This window comes from Vulpes vulpes, chromosome 12, assembly GCF_048418805.1.
Source record: "Vulpes vulpes isolate BD-2025 chromosome 12, VulVul3, whole genome shotgun sequence".
In the NCBI taxonomy this organism is placed as follows: Eukaryota; Metazoa; Chordata; class Mammalia; order Carnivora; family Canidae; genus Vulpes; species Vulpes vulpes.
In genome coordinates, this window is record NC_132791.1 from 123,654,547 (window position 1) to 123,676,643 (window position 22,097).

General features: G+C 41.2%; 2 protein-coding genes and 1 long non-coding RNA gene across 15 annotated transcripts in view; 1 reads left to right on the forward strand and 2 right to left on the reverse strand.

The window, feature by feature from the left end:
* Window positions 1–5,756, reverse strand: part of FDX1 (ferredoxin 1) — a 41,131-nt gene extending 35,375 nt beyond the window's left edge. Inside the window, exon 1 of the mRNA XM_072729880.1 lies at window positions 5,173–5,756. Within this exon, the coding sequence (XP_072585981.1) occupies window positions 5,173–5,336 (164 nt within the window). The 5' untranslated portion in view covers window positions 5,337–5,756. The remainder of the gene's footprint in view (window positions 1–5,172) is intronic.
* LOC140594703 (uncharacterized) lies at window positions 3–4,730 on the reverse strand. Of its 2 annotated transcripts, none has more exons than XR_011995822.1 (3): window positions 4,637–4,730; window positions 4,368–4,520; window positions 3–4,064 (listed from the first exon to the last, which is right to left on the reverse strand). It is a non-coding gene; the product is annotated as an uncharacterized lncRNA (long non-coding RNA). The 2 variants fall into 2 exon arrangements; XR_011995821.1 differs by having other exon boundaries at window positions 3–2,776; window positions 3,959–4,520.
* RDX (radixin) overlaps window positions 4,717–22,097 on the forward strand; it is a 157,113-nt gene continuing 139,732 nt past the window's right edge. For 4 of the 12 annotated variants that reach the window (XM_072729849.1, XM_072729860.1, XM_072729850.1 and 1 more), the window contains exons 1-3: window positions 5,214–5,349; window positions 12,736–12,803; window positions 13,127–13,313. The gene's annotated coding sequence lies outside the window, so the exon portion shown is untranslated. Of the gene's footprint in view, window positions 4,839–5,210; window positions 5,350–12,735; window positions 12,804–13,126; window positions 13,314–22,097 lie in introns of those variants that run through there. The other 8 variants (XM_072729852.1, XM_072729862.1, XM_072729863.1 and 5 more) reach the window with 5 other exon arrangements.

Here is a 22,097-nt window from a genome sequence, read left to right on the forward strand (position 1 = left end):
AAAAGGAAGCAGTTGTTATTATTTTTAGTGATTTCAAGATACTTTAAAAAATAATTGTTTTCAGAACTTGTAAGACCAAAGAAATAGGGTGTGTACATAGGTGCACATATGCAAATATGCTCTTTATAGTATTTTCTTACCTTTCCATTTGAGAAGACACCACAAATCAGAGGGATGTCTATGTACCAATCTAGCAAAGAGGAAGCTCTACCTACCACCTTAAAAGAAAGAGCAACTACATTCCTATCAAGGCCACCTGTTGTGTCACCCCAAGGGTCACGGTCACATATCAGTCGCATGAAAACATTTAGCAATCATCAATCATGAAATCTATGTTGCTCTTACACAGTCCTCTGAAAAGTAACATCTCTTTATGTAGTGTCCCTAAAAGATGAGACCATGGTAATGGAGAACTTTTAAAAAGCAAATCACTGCTATCAATACAACACCTGTTGTACAAGTATCTGACAGGTACTGTTGCTGAGAGGCAGCAGTCTGATTCTTTTCTAAGCATTTAAGCATCTCATTTTGGTCCACATCATGTACTCAAAAATCAAAGAGACTTAGATTTGTATTTGTTTGAATCAATGGGAAGATAAATATAACGTCTCTTACATGTTTTATTATAGAATATTATATTATCCATCAGAGTTAGCCAAGGGACTTAAACTCCTTTCCCTTCTCACAAGCATCATTCCAAAATCTGGGAAAAGAAATAATATTAAACAGCCAGATGCTTGTCATCCACCATTGGTCATTTTTAATTTTTACCTCGCAACTGAAAAGATGTACTTCAGCTTAAAATAATTAGTTGCAATTTTCACTACAGCCAATAGATGGTAACAATCCATCAAAGGAAACTTTAATGTAAGTAAAAGCCTAGAATTATATAATTCCAAATCATCAAGTCCAATTATCTTATTTTACAAATGAAGCAACTGAAAGCCCCTTTCAAATAATGCCCTCCCTGGTAATTCAATGCTGAAAAATTGTAGAAAATTCTACAAATTAGAAATGATCACGTGTGTGTGTGTGAGTGAGTGAGGGGGGAGGGAGGGAGAGAGAGAGAGAGAGAGAGAGAGAGAATGCCCCTCCAAAAGGGCCTGTGCTCTCCAACTTGTTTTCACAGCCAAAAAATACTTTATAAGTGAGTACTCCCGAACATTATTCATGGTTTCTAACTAGATAAGTGGCATCTCTGCCCGGCTGAAGGCTGAGAATGAAGATACTCTGGAGGCAGGGGCAGACCACTCTTGTGGTTACTAGAAGAGTAGAGACTAAAAATGGAGTAGACACTGACCTCAGAGACATGCAAGGGGCAGAAATAGGAGGTTCTGGTGACCAACTATATAAGGAAGACTGAGAGAGGGAGAAAACATTGAAATCTCCAGCTCTGGCACGAAGGGCCCCAGCGTAACCTAGATTTAACAGAGACAGAACAGCTCTGGGGAAGATGGAAAGGAGTTCAGGTCTAAATCTGTTTTAATTGAGTTAAAAAATATATATTAAAAAAAATAAAAAACAGGTGAGAATGTGTGGAAGTCAAATGGAAATAGGGGTATGCGTCTAGCACTGCAGTCTAGGGATCGGACACTGACAAATGCCAGTGGCTAAAGCTGTGAGAATCCCATCACTGATGTGTACCACTGAAAGCCAGAGGTTTTACCGCTGGAACACTACACAGTTAAGTTTACAGCATGGAAATCTCTTTTACAGCAGACGCCTATTCTGTAAAACTAGTGTAACATCTAGGTTCTAGTTTTGACAGTGGAGGCAAGATACTTCACGCAGAGGAGAACTCAACAAATGCTGATTAAGAACTTTAAGGCCTCCATCCTGCTGTTGCTAAAAAGCCTAACCTATGTATTAAAGGTGTACCATCCCCAGAAAAATACTGCAGAGTCAGAGCAATAAAAGGTTTGCCAAAGGATCCGAGAGAGGAAGCAGAAACGAGAGAGGAAAGGCAATCCTGCAGTCGACAGTATGGAATGCAAGGATCAGATGTGGATTCTAGTTGCAGTTCTGACACACATGCATGAGAGGACCATGGGAAGCCACTTACTGCCTGGTGGATGAGATGGGGACAACAGTAACTTCATCAAACTCTTGAGACAATGGAAGTCAAGTCTGGGGAAACATTGTTCCTTAAAGCATCATACACAGGTACTTTGCCCAAAAAACATTCTCCATTTGCTATCAGCAATTGGCATTAGTGGGTTTTATATTTTTTCCCCCAATTCTAAGAACTAGCAAAAAGCTGTTCCCCAGAATAGGACTTCATGCACTGAGAAATAAATACAATCCTTCTAAATCTTCTACCATCATCAACTAATCAGCATCAAAACAACTCTTCCCTTCACTTGCTACCTTTTCCTACTGCCATTTATTCTGCTCAACCACAGCAGACACTTTAACAAAGGTGTCATGGACTATGGTGGTTTAAGTTTGTAAGAGACCTCTCATGGGGGTAAGTGATAGCTGCTGATACCCACCTTTTCACCATACAGAGTGGCCCAGGGGGTAGTTGGTCCAAGAAAAGGGCCCCTTCATGAGTCCCTACTTTCAGAGCCACCATAACTCTTCCAAATGACCCTATGGGCTAAGGAATTGTCAACTATTACGGTGCTCAAGAAAGCAAGTGAAAACTACGGGAGTTTTAGGTTCCTAGTCTGCCAGCTACTTAATATGAAATTTGTATTCCCTACCCCACCTACCTCCCAGAATTTTCTTGAGAGTGAAGTACAATTTTTGTGAAAATCCTTTGGAATCGAAATCACTACAAAATATAAAGTATTGTGTCGGGGTATTCTGGAGCAAAAGGATTTTCTTCAATTCTCAGTTACTGATAACTTAGCTACATGTTGAACTTCCCAAAACGGAACTACAGCTTCCAGGCTTCTCCATCTGGCAGAACTTTGCGCAAATCAAAGATGTTCTATACTGGGCAGCCCTGGTGGCTCCGCGGTTTAGCGCCACCTTCAGTCCAAGGCGTGATCCTGGAGACCCGGGATGGAGTCCCACGTCAGGCTCCCTGCATGGAGCCTGCTTCTCCCTCTGCCTGTATCTCTGCCTCTCTCTCTGTGTCTCTCATGAATAAATAAATAAATAGAATCTTAAAAAAAAAAAAAAAAAAGATGTTCTATACCTGCAACGTCCAATACAGTTGCTATGACCCCATGTAGCTGCTGAGTACTTGATGTGTCCAGTGCAACTGGAATACTGAATCTTTTCATTGTATTTAACTTACATTATCTTAAATAGCCACATTTCGACTAACCATAGTCGAAAACACAAGTCTCAATAGTAAGAGCTGGAAAGTCTAGTGGTAGCTCCAGAGTCTGTGATACAAGGCACAAGGCCATCCGTTGAAACTGTGCCAATGAGGACGAAAGCAAGATTATGAGGGAATAGAACAGATGTGATTCCCTTTAAAACAACTTGGTATATCCAAGTTCAAACTTAATAAATTTGGGGGAGACAGTCCCGCATTTACAAAAGCATTCACGTTCCCTTTATTTTTTTAAGATTTTATTTATTTATTCATGAGAGACACAGGGAGAGAGGCAGAGAGTGAAACAGGCTCCTGGCAGGAAGCCTGATGCGGGACTTGTTCCCCGACGCTGGGATCAGGCCCTGAGCTGAAGGCAGACAGTCAACCGCTAAGCCACCAGGCATCCCCACATTCCCTTTAAATACTAGCTTCGTAAATATGTTTGATATACATCCCAATTTATACACGATTTTTCAAGAATGTATCAACTGTAGAAAGCAAGACATGCATGTAGAGAGGTCAAGGCAGGGAAGTCTCAGGGAAATAGGGACAAATAAATCTGGCTTGCCTTCTCCATTATCTCCCTCATAGTCCATTCAACGACAATTTCTCGAGAACATATTACCTTATAGTAAGATTAAGTTCTCAGGGAACTTATCAAGAAACCAGACAAGGCAGCATACAAACCCAACACTCTCTCCTTCCAGTTCTTCTATCCTGCTACATGACAGCAAGGGATCAGAGAGCTGTTCAGAGACCTGCATTACATGAGGCTCTGCCACACTGCCACACTCTGAAAGGATGAGTAAATTTTCTTTGTTACATCGAAGGGGATCGTGTCTTTGAAAAACAAACATGCCTCCAAACTATAAAGCTTCAAGACATCTGGGGGCAATTTTTTCACATCTCTTGCAGCATTTAACACAAAACAGAGCACTGCGGGCTTAAGGAGCTACTGCTAACAGTGGCATCTTCTGGGCCCACTCCATTTGCCAGGCACAAGGCTACCTGTATTACCTGACTACTCCTTCAAATAACCCTCTGAGGCCTATACTCGTGCTATGCTCCACTTACAAACGGGGAAACTGAGGGGCACCTGGTGGCTCAGCGGATGAGCGGCTGCCTTTGGCTCAGGTCGTGATCCTGGGGTCCTAGGATGGAGTCCCGCATCAGGCTCCCTACAGGAAGCCGGCTTCTCCCTCTGCCCACGTCTCTGCCTCTCTCTGTGTGTCTCCCATGAATAAATAGTCTTAAAAACAACAACAATTGGGGAAACTGAGATCTACAGTGATGGAGGAAGTTAGGCATCAAGTGCGGGAATCCCGTTTAAAACCCTGCCTTGCCAGTCCAAGGCGAGGCTCTTACCCGCTAGAGCTCAGGGAGGGGCGTCCAGGGCCTGAAGGGCACTGGGCGCGTGTACTCTAAACAGGCATTCCCCTGCCAGGGAGCTGTACACACAATGTCCTAACAGGGCCGGCCGGGGAAAGGTCCAGGACGAAAGCCGCCGGCCGGGACATCAGGGGGGAGCATCCTACGAAGGTCACCGCAGCCTGCGGGCAAAGCAAAGGTCAGCGCCGCGCCAATCCCCGGAGCAGGGCGGCGGCCGCGCGCGCGGAGGGCCGGGGGGCGCCGGGAAAGGGAGGGCCGGGTCCCGGGGAAGGGAGCCACCGCCCCGGAGCAGCGCCAGGGCCGCCGCGGGCGAGGCCGAGGGCCGAGGGCCGAGCGGTCGCGGACAGCAGCCGCGACGCAGGCGGCCGGGAAGCGGCGGCCGAGCCAGAGCCCGCGGCGCCCGCACCCCCGCCCGCACCCCCGCCCGCACCCCCGCCCGCACCCCCGCCCGCACCCCCGCCCGCACCCCCGCCCGCACCCCCGCCCGCATGCGCACGCAGGGCCGCGCTCACCTGCTCCGCGCCGGCGCCGACGCGCTCTGCGTCCGGGGCGCCCCGGCGCCGCCGCACCGGCCCGGGACCGCGAGGGGTCGGGCCAGCAGCCCCCAGCGGCGGGCAGCGCCGCCGACGCTCAGGAAGGCGGCGCGCAGGAGCCCGGCGACTCCCGCGGCGGCCATGGCCGGAGGTCGGGTGAGTCCCGGAAGCGACGCAGGCCGCACGGCAGCGGCCGCGACAGGCTCGGCGGGTGCGGGCGGGCCGGACGCCCGGGGAGGCCGCGGGGAGGAGCGCGGCGGCGGCGGCGGCGGCGGGGTCCCGGTCCCGCGGGGCCTGCTTCGTGCGGCGGCCGCGGGCTGCGCGCGCCTTCCGGGTGACCTATAAACCCGGCGGCGCCCCCAGGGCGGTGCCTCCCGCTGCCGGTTCCCACGCCTCCCGGGTGGGCGTGGCCTCGAGGGGGCGGGGCTGCGCGCGGGGCGGAAGCGCCTGGGGTCCGACTCACCTGCTGGGTGCACCTCCGCGGTGCTCGTGGGCGTGCGGGAGGAATGAATGGTGAAAGCCCGACGTGCAACAGAAAGATACGGGGAGGGCACCAGGGTGGCTCAGTGGTTGAGCGTCTGCTTTCAGCTCAGGTCGTGATCCTGGGGTTCTGAGATCGTGTCCTACATCGGGATCCCGGCGGGGACCCAGCTTCTCCCTCTGCCTAAGTCTTTGCCTCTGTGTGTGTGTGTGTGTGTGTGTGTGTATGTCTCATGAATAAATAAATAAAAAGCCCTACCCCCCCCCCCTCCGCAAAAAAAAAGGAAATATAAGATAAAACGACTCACAGGGAACACCACTTCTGTTACACGCGCTTCTCGCTCCTCCTCCCTTTCAAACAAAAACGAAGGTAGGCGATTGTCATCCCGGAGTTGGAATTACGGTAAAAGGGAAATCTGGGCATTGGCAAAGGACAGTAGGAAACCTCACAGTGCCAACAGACTCCATACCCAGAGGAACAATAATGAACATAAACTATAAACGATGGCAATAATGAACAAACTCGAAGATATTGGAGAAAACAGCTAATAATCCACGGTAAATAAATGCTCGTTCAGTGCATGAAACCCATGAGTTTGGAAACTTTTTGATGAACTGAGTTTGTTTTTTTTTTAAGGCTTCTACAAAACCCAAGAAGGATGAATTTAGAAATACATGTTATCTTGATTGATACATTATGGTGGAAAGAGCATGGGCTTTAAGGTCAGAAGTAGCAATCAGTGTTCAAATCCAAGGTCTACCACTCTTGACTCTGAGACCTTGGATAAATTCTTCTCCTCGAGGATCAGAGTTTCCAAAACACTTCAGTACAGATAAGATGTTCCAGTCTCCAGGGCCATTCTGAGGGTTACAGAAAAAGAGGCACAATGGCATAGTGCGTCACAGACATTAATGCAATAACTTCCTGGGCCCCCTCCCTAAGGCCATCTTTAAAGATGCTAAAGGCCAAAGTCAAGTGAATATTGCAGATTTGCTAAACACAATAAATGGATTTTTGAAGAATATTCAGAGCAAGAAAGTATAGGCCTGAGTAGTTTCTAGAGACAGTGTGTGCTGGGCATTGAACCTGATTCGCAGAGGGAGGGCAGACGTTTGGCTCCCAGATTGCCTAAATTTTCCCATAAAGAGAAAGACTTTCAGGCTAGAAAGGGCACAACAAACCCTAACAAGTATTTGGAAAGAGGAAGTTGTAAAAGAACAGTTACTTTTTTTTAATATGAGATCAAATCTTCAAAGTGAGATGAATTCTAGGAAGAAAATGGGAAAGGAGGAGAGTGCAGACCTTCTCTCTCCTCTCAACAAATCCAACGTCAAGTGGGTTATGGGGCTTCCAGCTTTGTGCTTGGTGGAGTAGTTTGTATACATTTTTCTTTCTTAGTAGCCCCCATAATACTAATTATAGAGCTTTGAGCATATCATGTGGTCAGTAAAAATTTATGAATAAATTAATGTTGTCATGTAACTTCTGTTAGTAATCATGGCAATTCATGAAGCAGTTACATGAAAATTAGAAATGGAAAAAATGATCTCTGGTTTTCAAAGATGGCTATGGGTTGATTCCAAAGATTACGAATATCAGTTCAGCAGTATTCCAGAGGGGATTTATAAACATGTGATGCCTGAACACAGATTTAAAAAGCAGTATAGAATTACTAAGGAAAAGCTTCTGCCTATGTATTTCTCCATCTTATAAAATTCCCATCTGCAGGGTACCTGGCTGGCTCAGCCTGTAGAATTCATGACTCCTAATCTCAGAGTAGTTAGTTTAAGCCCTACCTTGGGTGTGGAGCCTACTTAAAAACAAAACAAAACAAAAAAACCTTCCACCCTTCCATCTTTCACTCCTGTCAAAATCCATCCATATTTTGAAGCTCATTCCAAATTCTGTCTTCCCAATGAAGTTGTGCCTGTTTATCCCAACAGATCATCCTCCCCACTGCTAAATGCCTGCTAATGCCTCTATTCTTGTAAGACTGATAGTACCTGTTATTTCAAATAGAATAATGTTCGTGGAGAGTGCTTTGTAAACTGAAAAGTATCATAAAAATTGAGATTCAGTGTTTACTGAGCACCTTCTCTGCATTTCATGGTACCATGTGCTCCATCACACATACTTCACAGAGCTCCTCTTGACAGAAGCTCCCAGAAGTAAGGATGCTGTCTTATTCATATTCGTGTTCTGAGCACCTGGCATAGTGCCTGGCACAAAACAGCCACTTAATAATGTCTCTGTTAAGGGCAGCCTGGGTGGCTCAGTGGTTTAGTGGCGCCTTCAGCCCAGGGCCTGATCCTGGAGACCTGGGATCGAGTCCCATGTCAGGGTCCCCACACGGAGCCTGCTTCTCCCTTTGCCTGTGTCTCTGCACCCCCCCCCCATTAATAAATAAATAAAATATTTTTAAAAGTAATGTCTTTGTTAAGAACTGTATTAGGAACATTCACAGTTTTTTCTCATTTCATTGTCAAAGCAACTCTGTAGAGTTCAGATATGCCTTTAACCAATAAATGCCTTTAATCAATAAATATTGACAGAAGCAATGTGTAAATCACCATGCTAGTGTTAGAGACACATAAGTGAATAAAATAATCCCTGCTCTCTTATTTTACAGATGAAACTGAGGTGCCCAGCAGTGGCTTTCTTAGAGTCATACTGCTAGTGAGTTGTAGATCCAGACTGTACATCTTCCTGGTCAAAAGACCAGGGCATAAACACAAGAAATGATATTTTTATTCTTTTTATTATGTTATGTATTTAGATATCATTCATATAATTTTGTTTTATGTATATATTTTTTAAAATAGGGAGAGAGCATGGGGAAGGGAGAGAGAGTCTTTTTTTTTTTATTTTTATTTTTTTTTTTATTTTTTATTTATTTTTTTTTTTTTAGGGAGAGAGAGTCTTAAGCAGACTCCACACCCAGTGTAGCATCTGACACAGAGCTCAATCTCACAACCCTGAAATCATGACCTGAGCTGAAATCAGGAGTTGGATGCTTAACTGACTGAACCACCCAGGAGCCCCTATTATTAGAAGTTATTAATGTGTATTTATTTAATGTCACATTTTTCAACTATATATTTGATAGTAGATGCTTAAGATTCTAAAAGGTCCATATAATTTAGGGATAAGGTCAGCAATTATCTTAAATTTTTTAAAAGGAGTGCAAAATTAGACCTAAGTATATTTCACCCCAGGAAATTACTCCACTCCCAGAATATGGCTGATGATATTGGTGTGTTTCCTAAATTTAAAGATACAATTGATATTAAAATTAATTGACCTTCCTGCCTGCAGTCTTGTCTTGCTCGAAGACATCCTCCATCCTGCCAATGGGCTGATCCCATTAAAATACTGATACGATTGTGTTACTTTCCTGATGAAAATCCTTGAATGATATTCCATCACCATTTTTTTTTAAGATTTTATTTACTTATTCATGAGAGACACACACAGAGAGAGAGAGAGGGGCAGAGACACAGGCAGAAGGGGAAGCAGGCTCCATGCAGGGAGCCGGATGTGGGACTCCATTCCGGGTCTCCAGGACCGTGCCCCGGGCCGAAGGTGGCACTAAACCACTGAGCCACCGGGGCTGCCCAATCACCATTTTTTAAATTTTAATTTTAATTTTTTTAGATAAGCTTTTTTTTTTTTTAAGATTTTATTTATTTATTCATAGAGATGCAGAGAGAGAGAGAGACAGAGACACAGGCAGAGGGAGAAGCAGGCTCCATGCAGAGAGCCCGATGTGGGACTTGATCCAGGGTCTCCAGATCATGCCCTGGGCTGCAGGCAGCGCTAAACCGCTGTGCCACCGGGGCTGCCCAATCACCATTTTTAATAGAATAAAATAGACTGCTCAGCTGGACACTTAGCTTCCCTCAAGCTCTGCCTCCACTGCCCATCAGTCCCTCATCAGGCCTTTCTCCTCAGCAGGTTATGTTGGCTGCCTGAACCTGGCTGACTTCTAGCCAGCTTCTAGGACTCTAGTCCTTGGAGGAACCATTTTCTGAAATGTGCACCTTTGGGAACCTTACACACTAGAAATCTCTCTGTCACAGCTTGTCCTTCAATTGTTATATGCAAATAAGAGCTTGAATCAAGTGACTTGCTCAATTTCAGGTCCCGTTTCTTTGTTAAGATGACTTTTTTTTATACTTTTTCACTTTTTAATGTGTCCTTCAAATGTTAATAGTTGTCTTTTTTTTTTTTTGTCATGTTAGCCACTCCTAATGAACAATGTGCTTGCGCTGCAAAATGCAGGTGTTCTAATTTTAGCATTCCTTTTTCATTGATCACCTAGACTACTTCTGTAGGCAGACTTGCCTTCATCTTCTATTCAGATCTCCTGAAGTAAAACCTGTATGGGAAAGCAGGATAAATGCTGGGTTGTTTCCCTTTATTTATCTGCTATACTTACAGGTTTATTCATATTCTCTTTATTCAAAAAGATGGTTTAAAAAGTTATAATCAAGGCACCTGGATGGCTCAGTTGATTAAGCGTCTGCCTTCGGCTCAGGTCATGATCTCAGGGTCCTAGGATTGAGCCCCACAATCAGGTTCTCTGATCAGCAGGGAGTCTGCCTCTCCCTCTCCATCTGCCTCCCCTGCAGCTTATGCTCTCACTTGCTCTCTCTCCCTCCCTCACATAAATAAAAATCTTTAAAAAAATAAATACAAAAATTATAATCTTCTGGGGCACCTGGGTATTTAGTTGGTTAAGCATCTGACTCTTGATTTTGGCTCCTGTCAGGATCTTAGGGTAGTGAGATTGAGCCCCTCGTCAGGCTCCACACTGGCCATGGAGCCTGCTTAAGATTTTCTCTCTGCCTTCCTCCTCCTTTAAAAAAAGTTATAATTTTCTTGGGATCCCTGGGTGGCTCAGCGGTTTAGTGCCTGCCTTGGGCTCAGGTCATGATCCTGGAGTCCCAGGATTGAGTCCCACATCGGGCTCCCTGCATGGAACCTGCTTCTCCCTCTGCCTGTGTCTCTGCTCTCTCTCTGTGTCTCTCATGAATAAATAAATAAAATCTTTAAAAAACTGTTATAATTTTCTAATAAATGTATATTTCACCTAAATTTTCAACTTTATTGACATAAATTTTTCCTAGTATTATCTTTTTTAAAAATCTCTGATACATCTATATATTGCTTTTCATATTTCTTATATTATTTTCTGGGTTTTCATTTTTCTTTGAATAATCTTAGCAAAAGTTTGTTTTATTGGTCTTTTCAGATAACAGCTTTGGACAGTGATTTTCTGTGCTATTTCTTTATTTTCTAATTTTACTCATTTTTTTATAGATTTTATTTTATTTATTTATTTTTTTATAGATTTTATTTTTAAGTAGTCTCTACATTCAGTGTGGGGCTCCACTCACAACCCTGAGATCAAGAGCTATACACTCTACTGACTGAGCCATCCAGGTGCCCCTTATTCATTTATCTTTATAATTTCTTTCATTCTACGCTCTTGGGATTTACTTGTTTGTTCTTTTCCTAACTTCTTGATATAGATACTTAGTTTATTAATTTTCAACTTGGTTTTTATTTTTTTTATTTTATTTTATTTTATTTTGAAGATTTTATTTATTTATTCATGAGAGACACACACACAAAGAGAGAGAGAGAGAGAGAGAGAGGTAGAGACACAGGCAGAGGGAGAAGTAGGCTCCCCGCAGGGAGCCCGATGTGGGACTGGATCCCTGGTCTCCAGGATCAGGCCCTAGGCTGAAGTCGACGCTAAATCACTGAGCCACCCGGGATGCCCTCAATTTGGTTTTTAAAAGAAGTATTTATCTAAGTATTTCAGTTTCCTCTAAATAGTGTGTTTGACTGTGTCAAGAGTTTGAAGCATGGTATTTTCTGTATTGTTCAGTTTAAATATTATCAGATTTCCATGCTGTTTATTCTCTGGTGATGAGGCATTTGGAAGTGTTTTAAATGTCTGAATGTACAAAGGTTAGAAGTCAATAACACCGCAGAAGCAAAGATCAGTGAACCTAAAAACATAGCAATAGAAAGTTTCCAGAATGACATCCAAAGAGAAAAAAGACTAGAAAAACATAAGAACATGATGGTATCATTGGGCTGTTGGACAATATCATATAGTCTAACATATTTCTATTCGGAGTCCCAGAAGGAAAGAGAATGAGACTGAAATGAAGACATGTTTAAACCAATAAAAATTAGTAGAGCTATTACTTTCAGACTCACCTTAAGAACTTAAGAGGGTTTTTGGTAGGCAGCTTCTGACATGGCTTCTGTGATCCCCACCTGCTGAGATTCACACCTGGGTATATTCCTCTCAAGTGTGGCTGGACCTAGTGATTGCTTCTAACAAATAGAATACAGTAAGAATGATGGGATGCCACCTCTGCACTATGTTATAAAAGACTGTGAATTCTGTCTTGTTGATTCCCTTCTTCTGTTGCCCTCCTGGTTTACATGCTTTGGTGAAGAAGCTGCCATGTTGGGGACACTCACATGGCAAAGGACTAAGGCCAGCCTCTAGCAAACAGCCTGCAAGGAACTGAGACCTTTGTCCAGTTATCTAGTGATAAAGAACTAAATCTGGCCAACAACCATTTGAATAAGCAGGGAAACAGATACATCCTCAGGGGAGCCTTGAGATGACTACATCGCCAGCTGACACCCTAATTGTGGCTTCTGGGGGACCCTGAAGTGGAGAGCCCAGCGAAGCCATGCCAGATCCAGAAACAGATAACAAATATTGTTTCTGTTCATTTTACTTTGGAGCAATTTGTTACGCAGCAGTAGCTAATATAATATTCTTCAAGAATCGTGAAATTGAATCGTAAAGGAAGGACTCACAGGCAAGAAGAAATGATAGGCAAAAAATTAGCGACCATATGGGTAAATCTAAATAACAATTGGCTGTACAATAATAACATCAAGTATGATCTCATGAGAAGATAAAAATAAAAGCAGGGTAGACTTACATTATTGAGCCAATATGTAATTAGTAATAAGACTGAACATAGTATTGACACAATCCTCTCTCTCTTTCTTTTTGGTAACAGAATATCTTGCAAGGACTTTAGCTGAGCAAATCTTACCAGCTAGAGACATTTCCCAGCTTCTTTTACAGGTAGGTGTGTCCCTTTAACAGCTTTTGCTGAAGCCATGCAAGTAGAAGTGATGTGTGCAACCGAATAACCTTTTTATTTTTTTTATTTTATAATTTTTAAAAGATTTTCTTTATTTATTTGTGAATGACACAGAGAGAAAGGCAGAGACACAGGCAGAGGGAGAAGCAGGCTCCCTGTGGGGAGCCCGATGCGAGATTTGATCCCGGGACCCTGGGATCACGCCCTGCACCAAAGGGAGATGCTCAACTGCTGCGCCACCCAGGCGCCCCTCGGATAACCTTTTTAAAAGGAAGCTATTCTGTCTGTTTTCCTTTCTCACTAGCTAGAAAATGACAGCAACCAGGGTGATCACGTGAGACGCAAACACAGAAGCTGAATATTGGAGATGGCAGCCTGCCAGAACCAGTCTCCCAGCCCGGGGTCCTGCGTGGCTCTGGGACGCAGGGTACCATCCCAGCCCACCTTGGAGGTGCTTCCTGAGACAGAAGTTAACATTTGTGCTACTGAAGGTACTTACTTTAAAGACTTTGTTACAGCAGCTTAGCCTTGATCCTGAGAAGTACATAATTTAAGCTCCAAAAGAAAGAATAAAAGAAGGGAAAAAAGCATTTTAAAAGCACAAATTTTAAAAGAATAAAATGAAATCTTGAAAATAAGTCCCAATATATCCAAAGTAAGTGGATTAAATACACCAGTGAAAAGACATACTTTCATTTAGGATATGAAAATTCTGACTCTAGACATCTCAAAGAGATATCAAAATTATAAAAGGTATAAAAGGATTAAAAAATACAAGGTAAATACAATTAAAAGATAGTTTATTGTATTGCTGTCCAATTAAAGGGACTTTTTAAAAATTCAATTAAATAGGCCAGGAAAAAATGCATTATAAAGACTAAATGGGGGTCACTAAAAAATCCTAAGCATTTAAATTAAGCTGGAATGTTCAGCAACTCTAAACCTACAGGTATCTAACAACATAGCGTATATTTATGAATATATGTTATATATAAAACAGTTTCATGGGAAAATAGGCAAATATGCAGTCACACAGGGAGATTGTTAACATACTTCTTTTGGTAATTAATAGATCAAACATTCAGTAAGGCTAAGAAATTTGACACATGGAATAGCCTGTACTTAGTTAAGTAATCCAGTTTTCCAGTTAAGTACAGAGAGAACACTTATAAAAATTGACAGTGTCCTCAGTAATAAGTGTCAGTATATTTTTTAAAAATGATATTAGAGACCACATCGTAGTTGAAAATAAAAATAAGGGTTATTTACTTTGCTCTAAAATATAGGTACTTCAGAAGATAGAAGCTTTCTAACTGGATTTACCTGTAGGTTAACTACCCCTGAGATATTTATAGAATTCTGATATTTTAATGTTGTCATATTTTGTTTTCAGGATCGTATTGTAGTACAGGTCAATAATGTGCATTGGTAGCACTTTATTCACACTATTACTGAGAAAGGTGACCTGCACAATGTTAATTCATTTTCATTCAGTTTTAAGTTGGGAAGAAATGGCCAGAAATTCTTTCAACTCTACAATTTTAAAAATTCAGTGTAGGCTATGTTTTTAATTTCTGAAATTTGGCCAAACTATTTCTTGCCAAAAGTTTGCAGAGATCTAGTGGCACCAGGCATAAGAAAAATCACCTAAGGCATTTATACATACATGTGTGAGGCAGAGACAGATTGAGCATTGCCCTTGAGTGATACCAGTAACATGATTTCCTTGCCAATAGCTCAAAAGTCATCTTTAGCCTCAGGCCTGGACTAAGTCATCTTAAATGTTTATAGAACAACAGACTGCCCATTGTACACTTAATTTATAGGGTCCAAGCCAGGAGAATATATAGTGTGTGGTGCTGTTCATTCACGATGTGTTTTAAAATATTTAGTACAAAACATGTAGTAAATGGACTTAATTCTGTATCCTTGCCAAAGATTACTGCCTTGATGTATTCTCTTTTGCAGCCGTATCAAAATGATTACCTTATAATTATGTAGGTCAGATTTGAAATGGGACTCACTGAGCTAAAATTGAGGTATCAGCAGGGCCACATTCCTTTAGAGAAGCTATAGGAGAGAATCTGTTTCCTTGCCTCTTCTGGCTTCTCAGGGCTCTAGAGGCCACCTGCATTCTTTTCTTTCCTTTTCCTTTTCCTTTTCCTTTTCCTTTTCCTTTTCCTTTTCCTTTTCCTTTTCCTTTTCCTTTTCCTTTTCCTTTTCCTTCCTTCCTTCCTTCCTTCCTTCTTTAATTTGAGAGAGAGTGAAAGCAATGGATGAGCATAGGTAGAGAGAGGGGCAGAGACTCCACTGAGCAGGGAGCCCAACTGGGCCTCAATCCCAGGACCCTGGGATCATGACCTGAGTTGAAGGCAGACGCTTAACCTACTGAAGCACCCAGGTGCTTCTTTTTTAATTTTTAAATTTTATTTTATTATTATTTTTTTTCATGTGCATTCTTTGGTTCACTTCTAGCTTCAAGAAACCAGCAACAGTTGGTCAAGTCCTGATACCATTACATCTCTTGGATCTTTCTTTTTTTAAAATACTTATTTATTTTAAGTAATCTCTATCCCCAACATGGAGCTTGAACTCACTATCCCAAGATCAGGAGTTGCATGCTCTTCTGACTGAGTCAGCCAGGTGCCCCTCCCTGACCTTTGTTTATCATTTCTGTCTTAGCACAGCAGGAAAGGTTTTCACTTTCAACAACTCGTGTGACTTGCTGAGGGCCATCTGGATAATTCAAGATAGTCTCCATTCTTGAGGTCTCTACTTCTAATAACACCTGAAAAATCCCTTTTGTCACATAAGGTAACATACTCACAGGTTCTAAGAATTAGGGCATGGACATTTATATGGGCCATTATTTTGCCCTCACATTTGAGTTTAAAAATCAAACAAGTTCAGCATTAATACTAACCATTAGGGGATCCTTTCCATCATCACTCTTACTTTCTGGGCTGAGTTTGACCACTATCCATTAATGAAGGCTTCAAGACTTTCCTCAACATATAGAAATGATGTGTACTGTATCTACTAAAGATTTTCCAGTCTCTGAAATGTATTAATAACTAGATGGTAAATATGATAACAGCTAACATATATTGAGTACTTACTCTGCTCCAAGCACCCTTCTAGGTGCTTTACATGTTTTGAGTTATTTAGTCTTCACAAAAACCCTATGAGGTGGGTATCACCATCATTACCATTTTACTGATGAATGAAGTTTGGTGCAGTTTATATTTAAATTAAATGAGGTTTAGGGTGTTACCAAAAGAAATGATACCAGATGACCTTCAATATAGTAGTTTTTATAATACACAAACACAGAAAATGTACTACGTATTTTATATTATGTTCTATCAAAAATGAACTTATTCACCTTTAGATTTGAGGAAAAAACATAGAATGGAATCTATACTTTTCATTTCTTTGAATCTGAAAGAAATGCACGTGCTGATATGTGAATATGTGCTTGTGTACATCATTATGATTGCATATATGTGAAGAGAGAGATTAAGTCAGAGATTAGTTAAATGAACTATGGTACTGCCCTACAATGGAATAATATGCAGCTGGAAAAAAAAGTAAGTGAAGTTCTTTGGGTACTGATACACAGTGATTTCCAAGATACGTTGTTAAGATATGCTGAAAAAAAAAAAGTGAGTATAATGTATCATCTTTTGTGTAAGGAAGAGGAGAGGGGGCACCGAGGTGGCTCAGTGGTTGAGCATCTGCCTTTGGTTCAGGTTGTGATCCTGGGGTCCTGGGATCGAGTTCTGCATTGGACTCCCTGCAGGGAACCTGCTTCTCCTTCTGCCTATGTCCCTGTTTCTCTCTGTGTCTCTCATGAATAAATAAATTAAATCTTACAAAAATAAAAAAAAGAAAGAAGAGAAAATGAATATTTACATTTGTATGGCTTGAATTTGTGTACATAAACACCAGAAGGATAAATAAGAAAGAAAGAAATGGAACAGCAGGGGCAAAGTAGACAGGGTCAAGGCAGGGAGCAAGACTCCTCAATGTGTGCCTCATGATAGGACTTTAACTTTTGGACAGTACAAATGCATTACCTACTCAAAACAGAACCAAACAAGGTAAGCACAGCTTTGAAAAGAAACAATTCCTCTTTCTGTGGCTCACTGCTTTTTCTGAGCATGCTGTACTTTTTGATAATCTTGCATATGAACTCAAGGCATTTAGAAGCTAGAGCAGGCGAAAGACATGCAACATTTCTCCTGTGAGAAAAAACCTAGAGCCAGCACATTAGAGGAAGCGGAACCCAGAAGAGCATAAAATGGCAAAACAGCATCATTTCCTAGGCAGCAGGATCTCAGTGGTACTTAAACATCTGTATACATTGAGAAAACATAGGGCCTAATGTCAAGTGACTTGCCACAGTTGCTCTTCTAATTTGTGGAGACATTAAGACAGGAATCCCTGGACCCCTAATTAACAATCTCAGTGTTTATGTCTTTATATCACGATGTTCTCTATTGATTATAGTGCTGCCCTCTCTAATGAGGTAAAAATAAGGTGTGTAAAGTGCTTTAAGCATTTGGACATATATTAACTACTTTAATCATCACATTGTATTATGATAAGGTAGTATCACTTAATAGTTAAGATCATAGGCTCTGGAGTTAGACTTTGAGTCTTTGCCTCATTTCTTACTATGTGATCTTGGACAAATGTCTTCTCAAGTCTCTATTTCCTCATCCATAGGTTGGGAATATAACAGTACTCACTTCGGAGGATTGGTGTGTAGAGTAAATGTTACACATGTAAAGGACTTAGCCTGGCACCCAGTAGGTGCTCCCTGAGTGTTATTCTTGCTATTGCTTTTGTTTTACTGATAGAAATCTAGGTAGGTGAGAATGGTTGAGTAGATACTCAAGGGCACATAGGATGCAAGCAATGGGTCAGGAACTAGTCTAGATTTTCTCACTTTAAAGTATCATGCTCTTTCCATCCCTAAATAATCCATAAATTCCATGAGTTTGGATTTCCTGTAACTGTAGTAGTTTTTCTGCTTTGACTTGCAAAGCAGTCAGTGTGAACCTTTGCACAAAAAAGGGAATAGCTCAATGTGTTTCAGTAGGAGAAAAGGAAAAAACTCATGTATACAGTCAGATATGATTTTAGTGTCGTCACAGGATCTAACAGATTATATATAAATATTAATTATTTTGTGTATGCTAACATTTCTTGATGTCTAATTGGTTAGAAAAGGTTTTCTTCACATAAAGCATTTTCATTCAGATACATAAATATATATGTTTTATAAATACATAAATTATGTAAATATATAAATTATATATATAATTTACAAATATATATCATTTATATTTATGTATCTGTCCTTACATATAATGTAAATCATTTCAGATTTAAGTTAAATTTGTATAACATAATATATAACTTACGTGCAAATATGGTATACAGTATATTATATAAAATTATATACCATGCATATAAACATTTGCATATTTAAAATAATTTTAAAATGATTGTGTAGGGATCCCTGGGTGGCGCAGCGGTTTGGCGCCTGCCTTTGGCCCAGGGCGCGATCCTGGAGACCCGGGATCGAATCCCACGTCGGGCTCCCGGTGCATGGAGCCTGCTTCTCCCTCTGCCTGTGTCTCTGCCTCTCTCTCTCTGTGACTATCATAGATAAAAAAAAAAAATTAAAAAAAAATATAAAGTGGTCTTTTAAAAAAAAAAAATAAAATAAAATAAATGATTGTGTAGCTGAGTAATATTCTGTTGTATATATATACCACATTTTTTTATCCCATTTATTTATGGATGGACATTTGGACTTTCCATATGTTGGCTACTAAAAATAATGTTGCAGTAAATATAGAGGTGCATACAAGTTTTTGAGTTAGTGTTTTTGTTTTCTTTGGATACATTCCTAGTAATGGAATTACTGGATGTTATGGTAATTCAATTTTTAACTTTTTGAGGAACCTCCCTACTGTTTCCACAGTGACCATACCCAGCTTACATTCCCATTAACAGTGCATGAGGGTTCCCCTTTCTCCACATCCTCACCAACACCTGTTGTTTCTTGTGTTTTTTATTTTAGTCCTTCTGACAGATGTGAGGTGGTATCTCATTGTGGTTTTGATTTGCATTTCTCTGATGATGAGTGCTCTTGAGCATCTGTTGGCCATCTGTAAGTCTTCTATGGAAAAATATCTATTCAGGTTTTCTGCCCATTTTTTAATTGGATTATTTGGTGTTTTTTTTTTTTTTTTTGGTTTTGAATTGTATTAACGTTCTTTATATATTTTGCATATTAACCCCTCATTGTATATATCATTAGAAGATATCTACTCCCATTTGGTACATTGTTGATGGTTTTCTTCACTGTGTAAATGCTTTTTATTTTGGTATAGCCCCAGTAACTTGTTTTCATTTCCCTTGCCAAAGGAGACTTATTTAGAAAAATGATTCTACAGCTGATATCAGAAACATTACTGCCTATGTTTTCTTCTAGGAATTTTTATGGTTTCAGGTCTCATATGGGTCTCTATCCCATTTTTACTTTATTTTTATAATTGGGGGAATTATTATTATTATTAGAGTCAGACTTCCACTCCATCACTTCATGAGTCAAGGTCATCACTGACCTTCACTGTCAAGTTTCAGTACTCCTACTTTAAGATCAGCAAACAGCATTTATCTTGTCAATGTTCTTTCCTTCTGCAAATGCCTCCTTCCCTTATCTTTAAGGACACATTTCTTGGTTCTGCTCCATCTCCTTTGCTGGTTTATCCTCATGTCCCTGAATCAGTTTGCAGATTGGTCCTCAAACCTTCTATTTTCCTTCTTTATGCTGGGTGATCTCACAAAGGCTTCTCGTGTTAACATGTATACCTATATACTGCTGAAGTGTAAGTTTATATCTGGCTAAGGCCTCTAGCCTGAATTCCAAATCTGGTTTTCCAATTACTTATTCGACATCTTAAATTAGCATGTGCTAAGTGGAATTACAGTTGACCCTTGAAGAACATTGGGGGTGGGTTTAGGGGTACCACCCCACCCTGCACAGCAAAAATTCCACATGGAACTTTTGACTCCCCAAAAACTTAACTACTAGGTGCCTACTGTTGAGAGAAGCCTTCTCGATAACATAAAACAGTTGATTAGCACAAATTTTGTATGTTGTATTATATGCTGTGTCCTTGCAATAAAGCAAGCTAGAGAGAAGAAAATGTTACTAAGAAGTCATATGGAAGAGAAAAAACACTCTTATCAGTACTGTACTGACAGTACTGTAAAAAATCTGCAAATAAGTAAACCCACACAGTTCAAGCCCATATTGTTCAAGGGTCAACTATATGGATTTCTGAATATCCTCCAGGAACTAAACTTTCTCATCCCACAGCCTTCTCTGTCTCAACTGATGGCAACTCTGTTCTCTGGTTTTCTCAGGCTGAAAACCTTGCAGTCATCCTTAAGGCATCCTTGAGGCCTTGCTCTATGTCTCATCCCACATCTGAGCATGTTGTCAGTAAATCCTGTCATTTCTACCCTTAGGATATATTAAAATTAGACTGCTTCTTACACTCCACCTGCTGCCACCCTGGAGGCAAACCACCATCATTTCTTGCCTGGATTATTGCAGGAGGCACCCCGTTGTATCTCTCTGCTTCTGCATTCGCTCTCTGTATAGTTTTTTCTCAATACAAATTTTATTAAGAATTTAAGTCAGATTATGTCATTCTGTCACCAGCTAAATTCCAAGACCTCATCTTTACTGCTCATCTGCTTATACCCACCTACCTTTGTCCCACATTTTTCCTTAAGCTCTTTCCAGAGCTTTTAACTCAGCCAAAAGACCCCACGGCACAGCATCCCTGATGGAAATTGCAACTATCCCGCAAGTGATAACACCTCCCTGAAGGGAGAGTCCAATGGCCCAGATCATCCAGACCAGTTTTAGCTTAACTCCAACCTCACCCCTGTGCAGATGGAGCATGGAGAGATGGACAGTTACCTTTATCTCATTACTATACTAAAATCTCTGCCCACAGAGGACCACTGGCCTCATTTACATACCCTGCAACATCTAGGCAGGTTTCCCTAAGGTCTTTGTGTGACCTTGTGCCCCCCTCTACATTCCATGACAGCGCTTCCTTCATAAATATTCATCCTAACCCCAAATAAAAGGAACCTGTTCGCCTTTGCTCAGGGAGTCACGGCTTTAGAAGTTATTCCCCACAATCCCCTTATTTACTGCAAATATTTTTCTTTGTCCGACAACTCTACCTTTTGTAGTTTCTATATGTGACTCACCAACGAGCAAACTCATGCTGCTTAGTTCCCTTACAGTTCCTCTGCTCAAAATACGTGAACAGATTCCCATCTCATTCAATGGGACAGTGAGATCCTTACAGTGGTTCACAAGACTCAATATGGCCTGTCCCTTCTGCCTCCCTGGGCACACTTCCTACCTCTCACCTGTTTCTTACCTGGGCCTTTTCATCTGCTCTTCCCTCTGCCTGAAATCAGGCTTTCTCCCAGACAGCTACGTGCCTTACTCCCCTACTTTCTTTAGATGTCTTTTCAAATATTACTTTTTCTAGTGAGACCTTTGCAAATCATAAAATAGCAACTGCCCACCCCCATTCCCTATCTCCTCTTCCCTGCTTTCCAATGCTGTACTATATTTATTGGCTATCCCACACATATTATACTCACTTTATTGTCTGTCTCCACATCCACCCTTCTCCCACCTCCTAGGTGTGCTCTTCAGGAAGTTAGCAACTTTAATGTACTTACAGTAAGAGTATAGTAATACTGTTATTTAAATAAATCAATGTTTTGCCCATAGGAAACATTTAATTAATATTAGCTGAAAGAATTAATAAGCTGAAAATACCCTTGGACTTGAGAGTAGAAGTAAAGTGAAACAGCCAGAAATGCAAATCTAAGTATTAGAAATATATGGATAGCCTGGTGGGCCAGATTTCCCTGGAATAAAGAGGTCACGGGACCAGAAAGCTACATAAGCTGTGTGCTTGACCCAGGTCAGCCCCTGGGATTCTAATAGTGGTAACAGTTACCAATGGAAGGTCTGCTAGAAAGGCAACTTTTGCATATTGAAAACAGTAATTGAGCATCAGTGAAAATAATTAAACAATAAAAATTCAACTGAGTAGCTTAAAAGATCAAATTGGCTTTATAAAATTATTCATGAATGGAGCACCTTCCATCTAGCAAATACAAAGGAGCTCCTTTGAGTTGCAGAGAAGGAA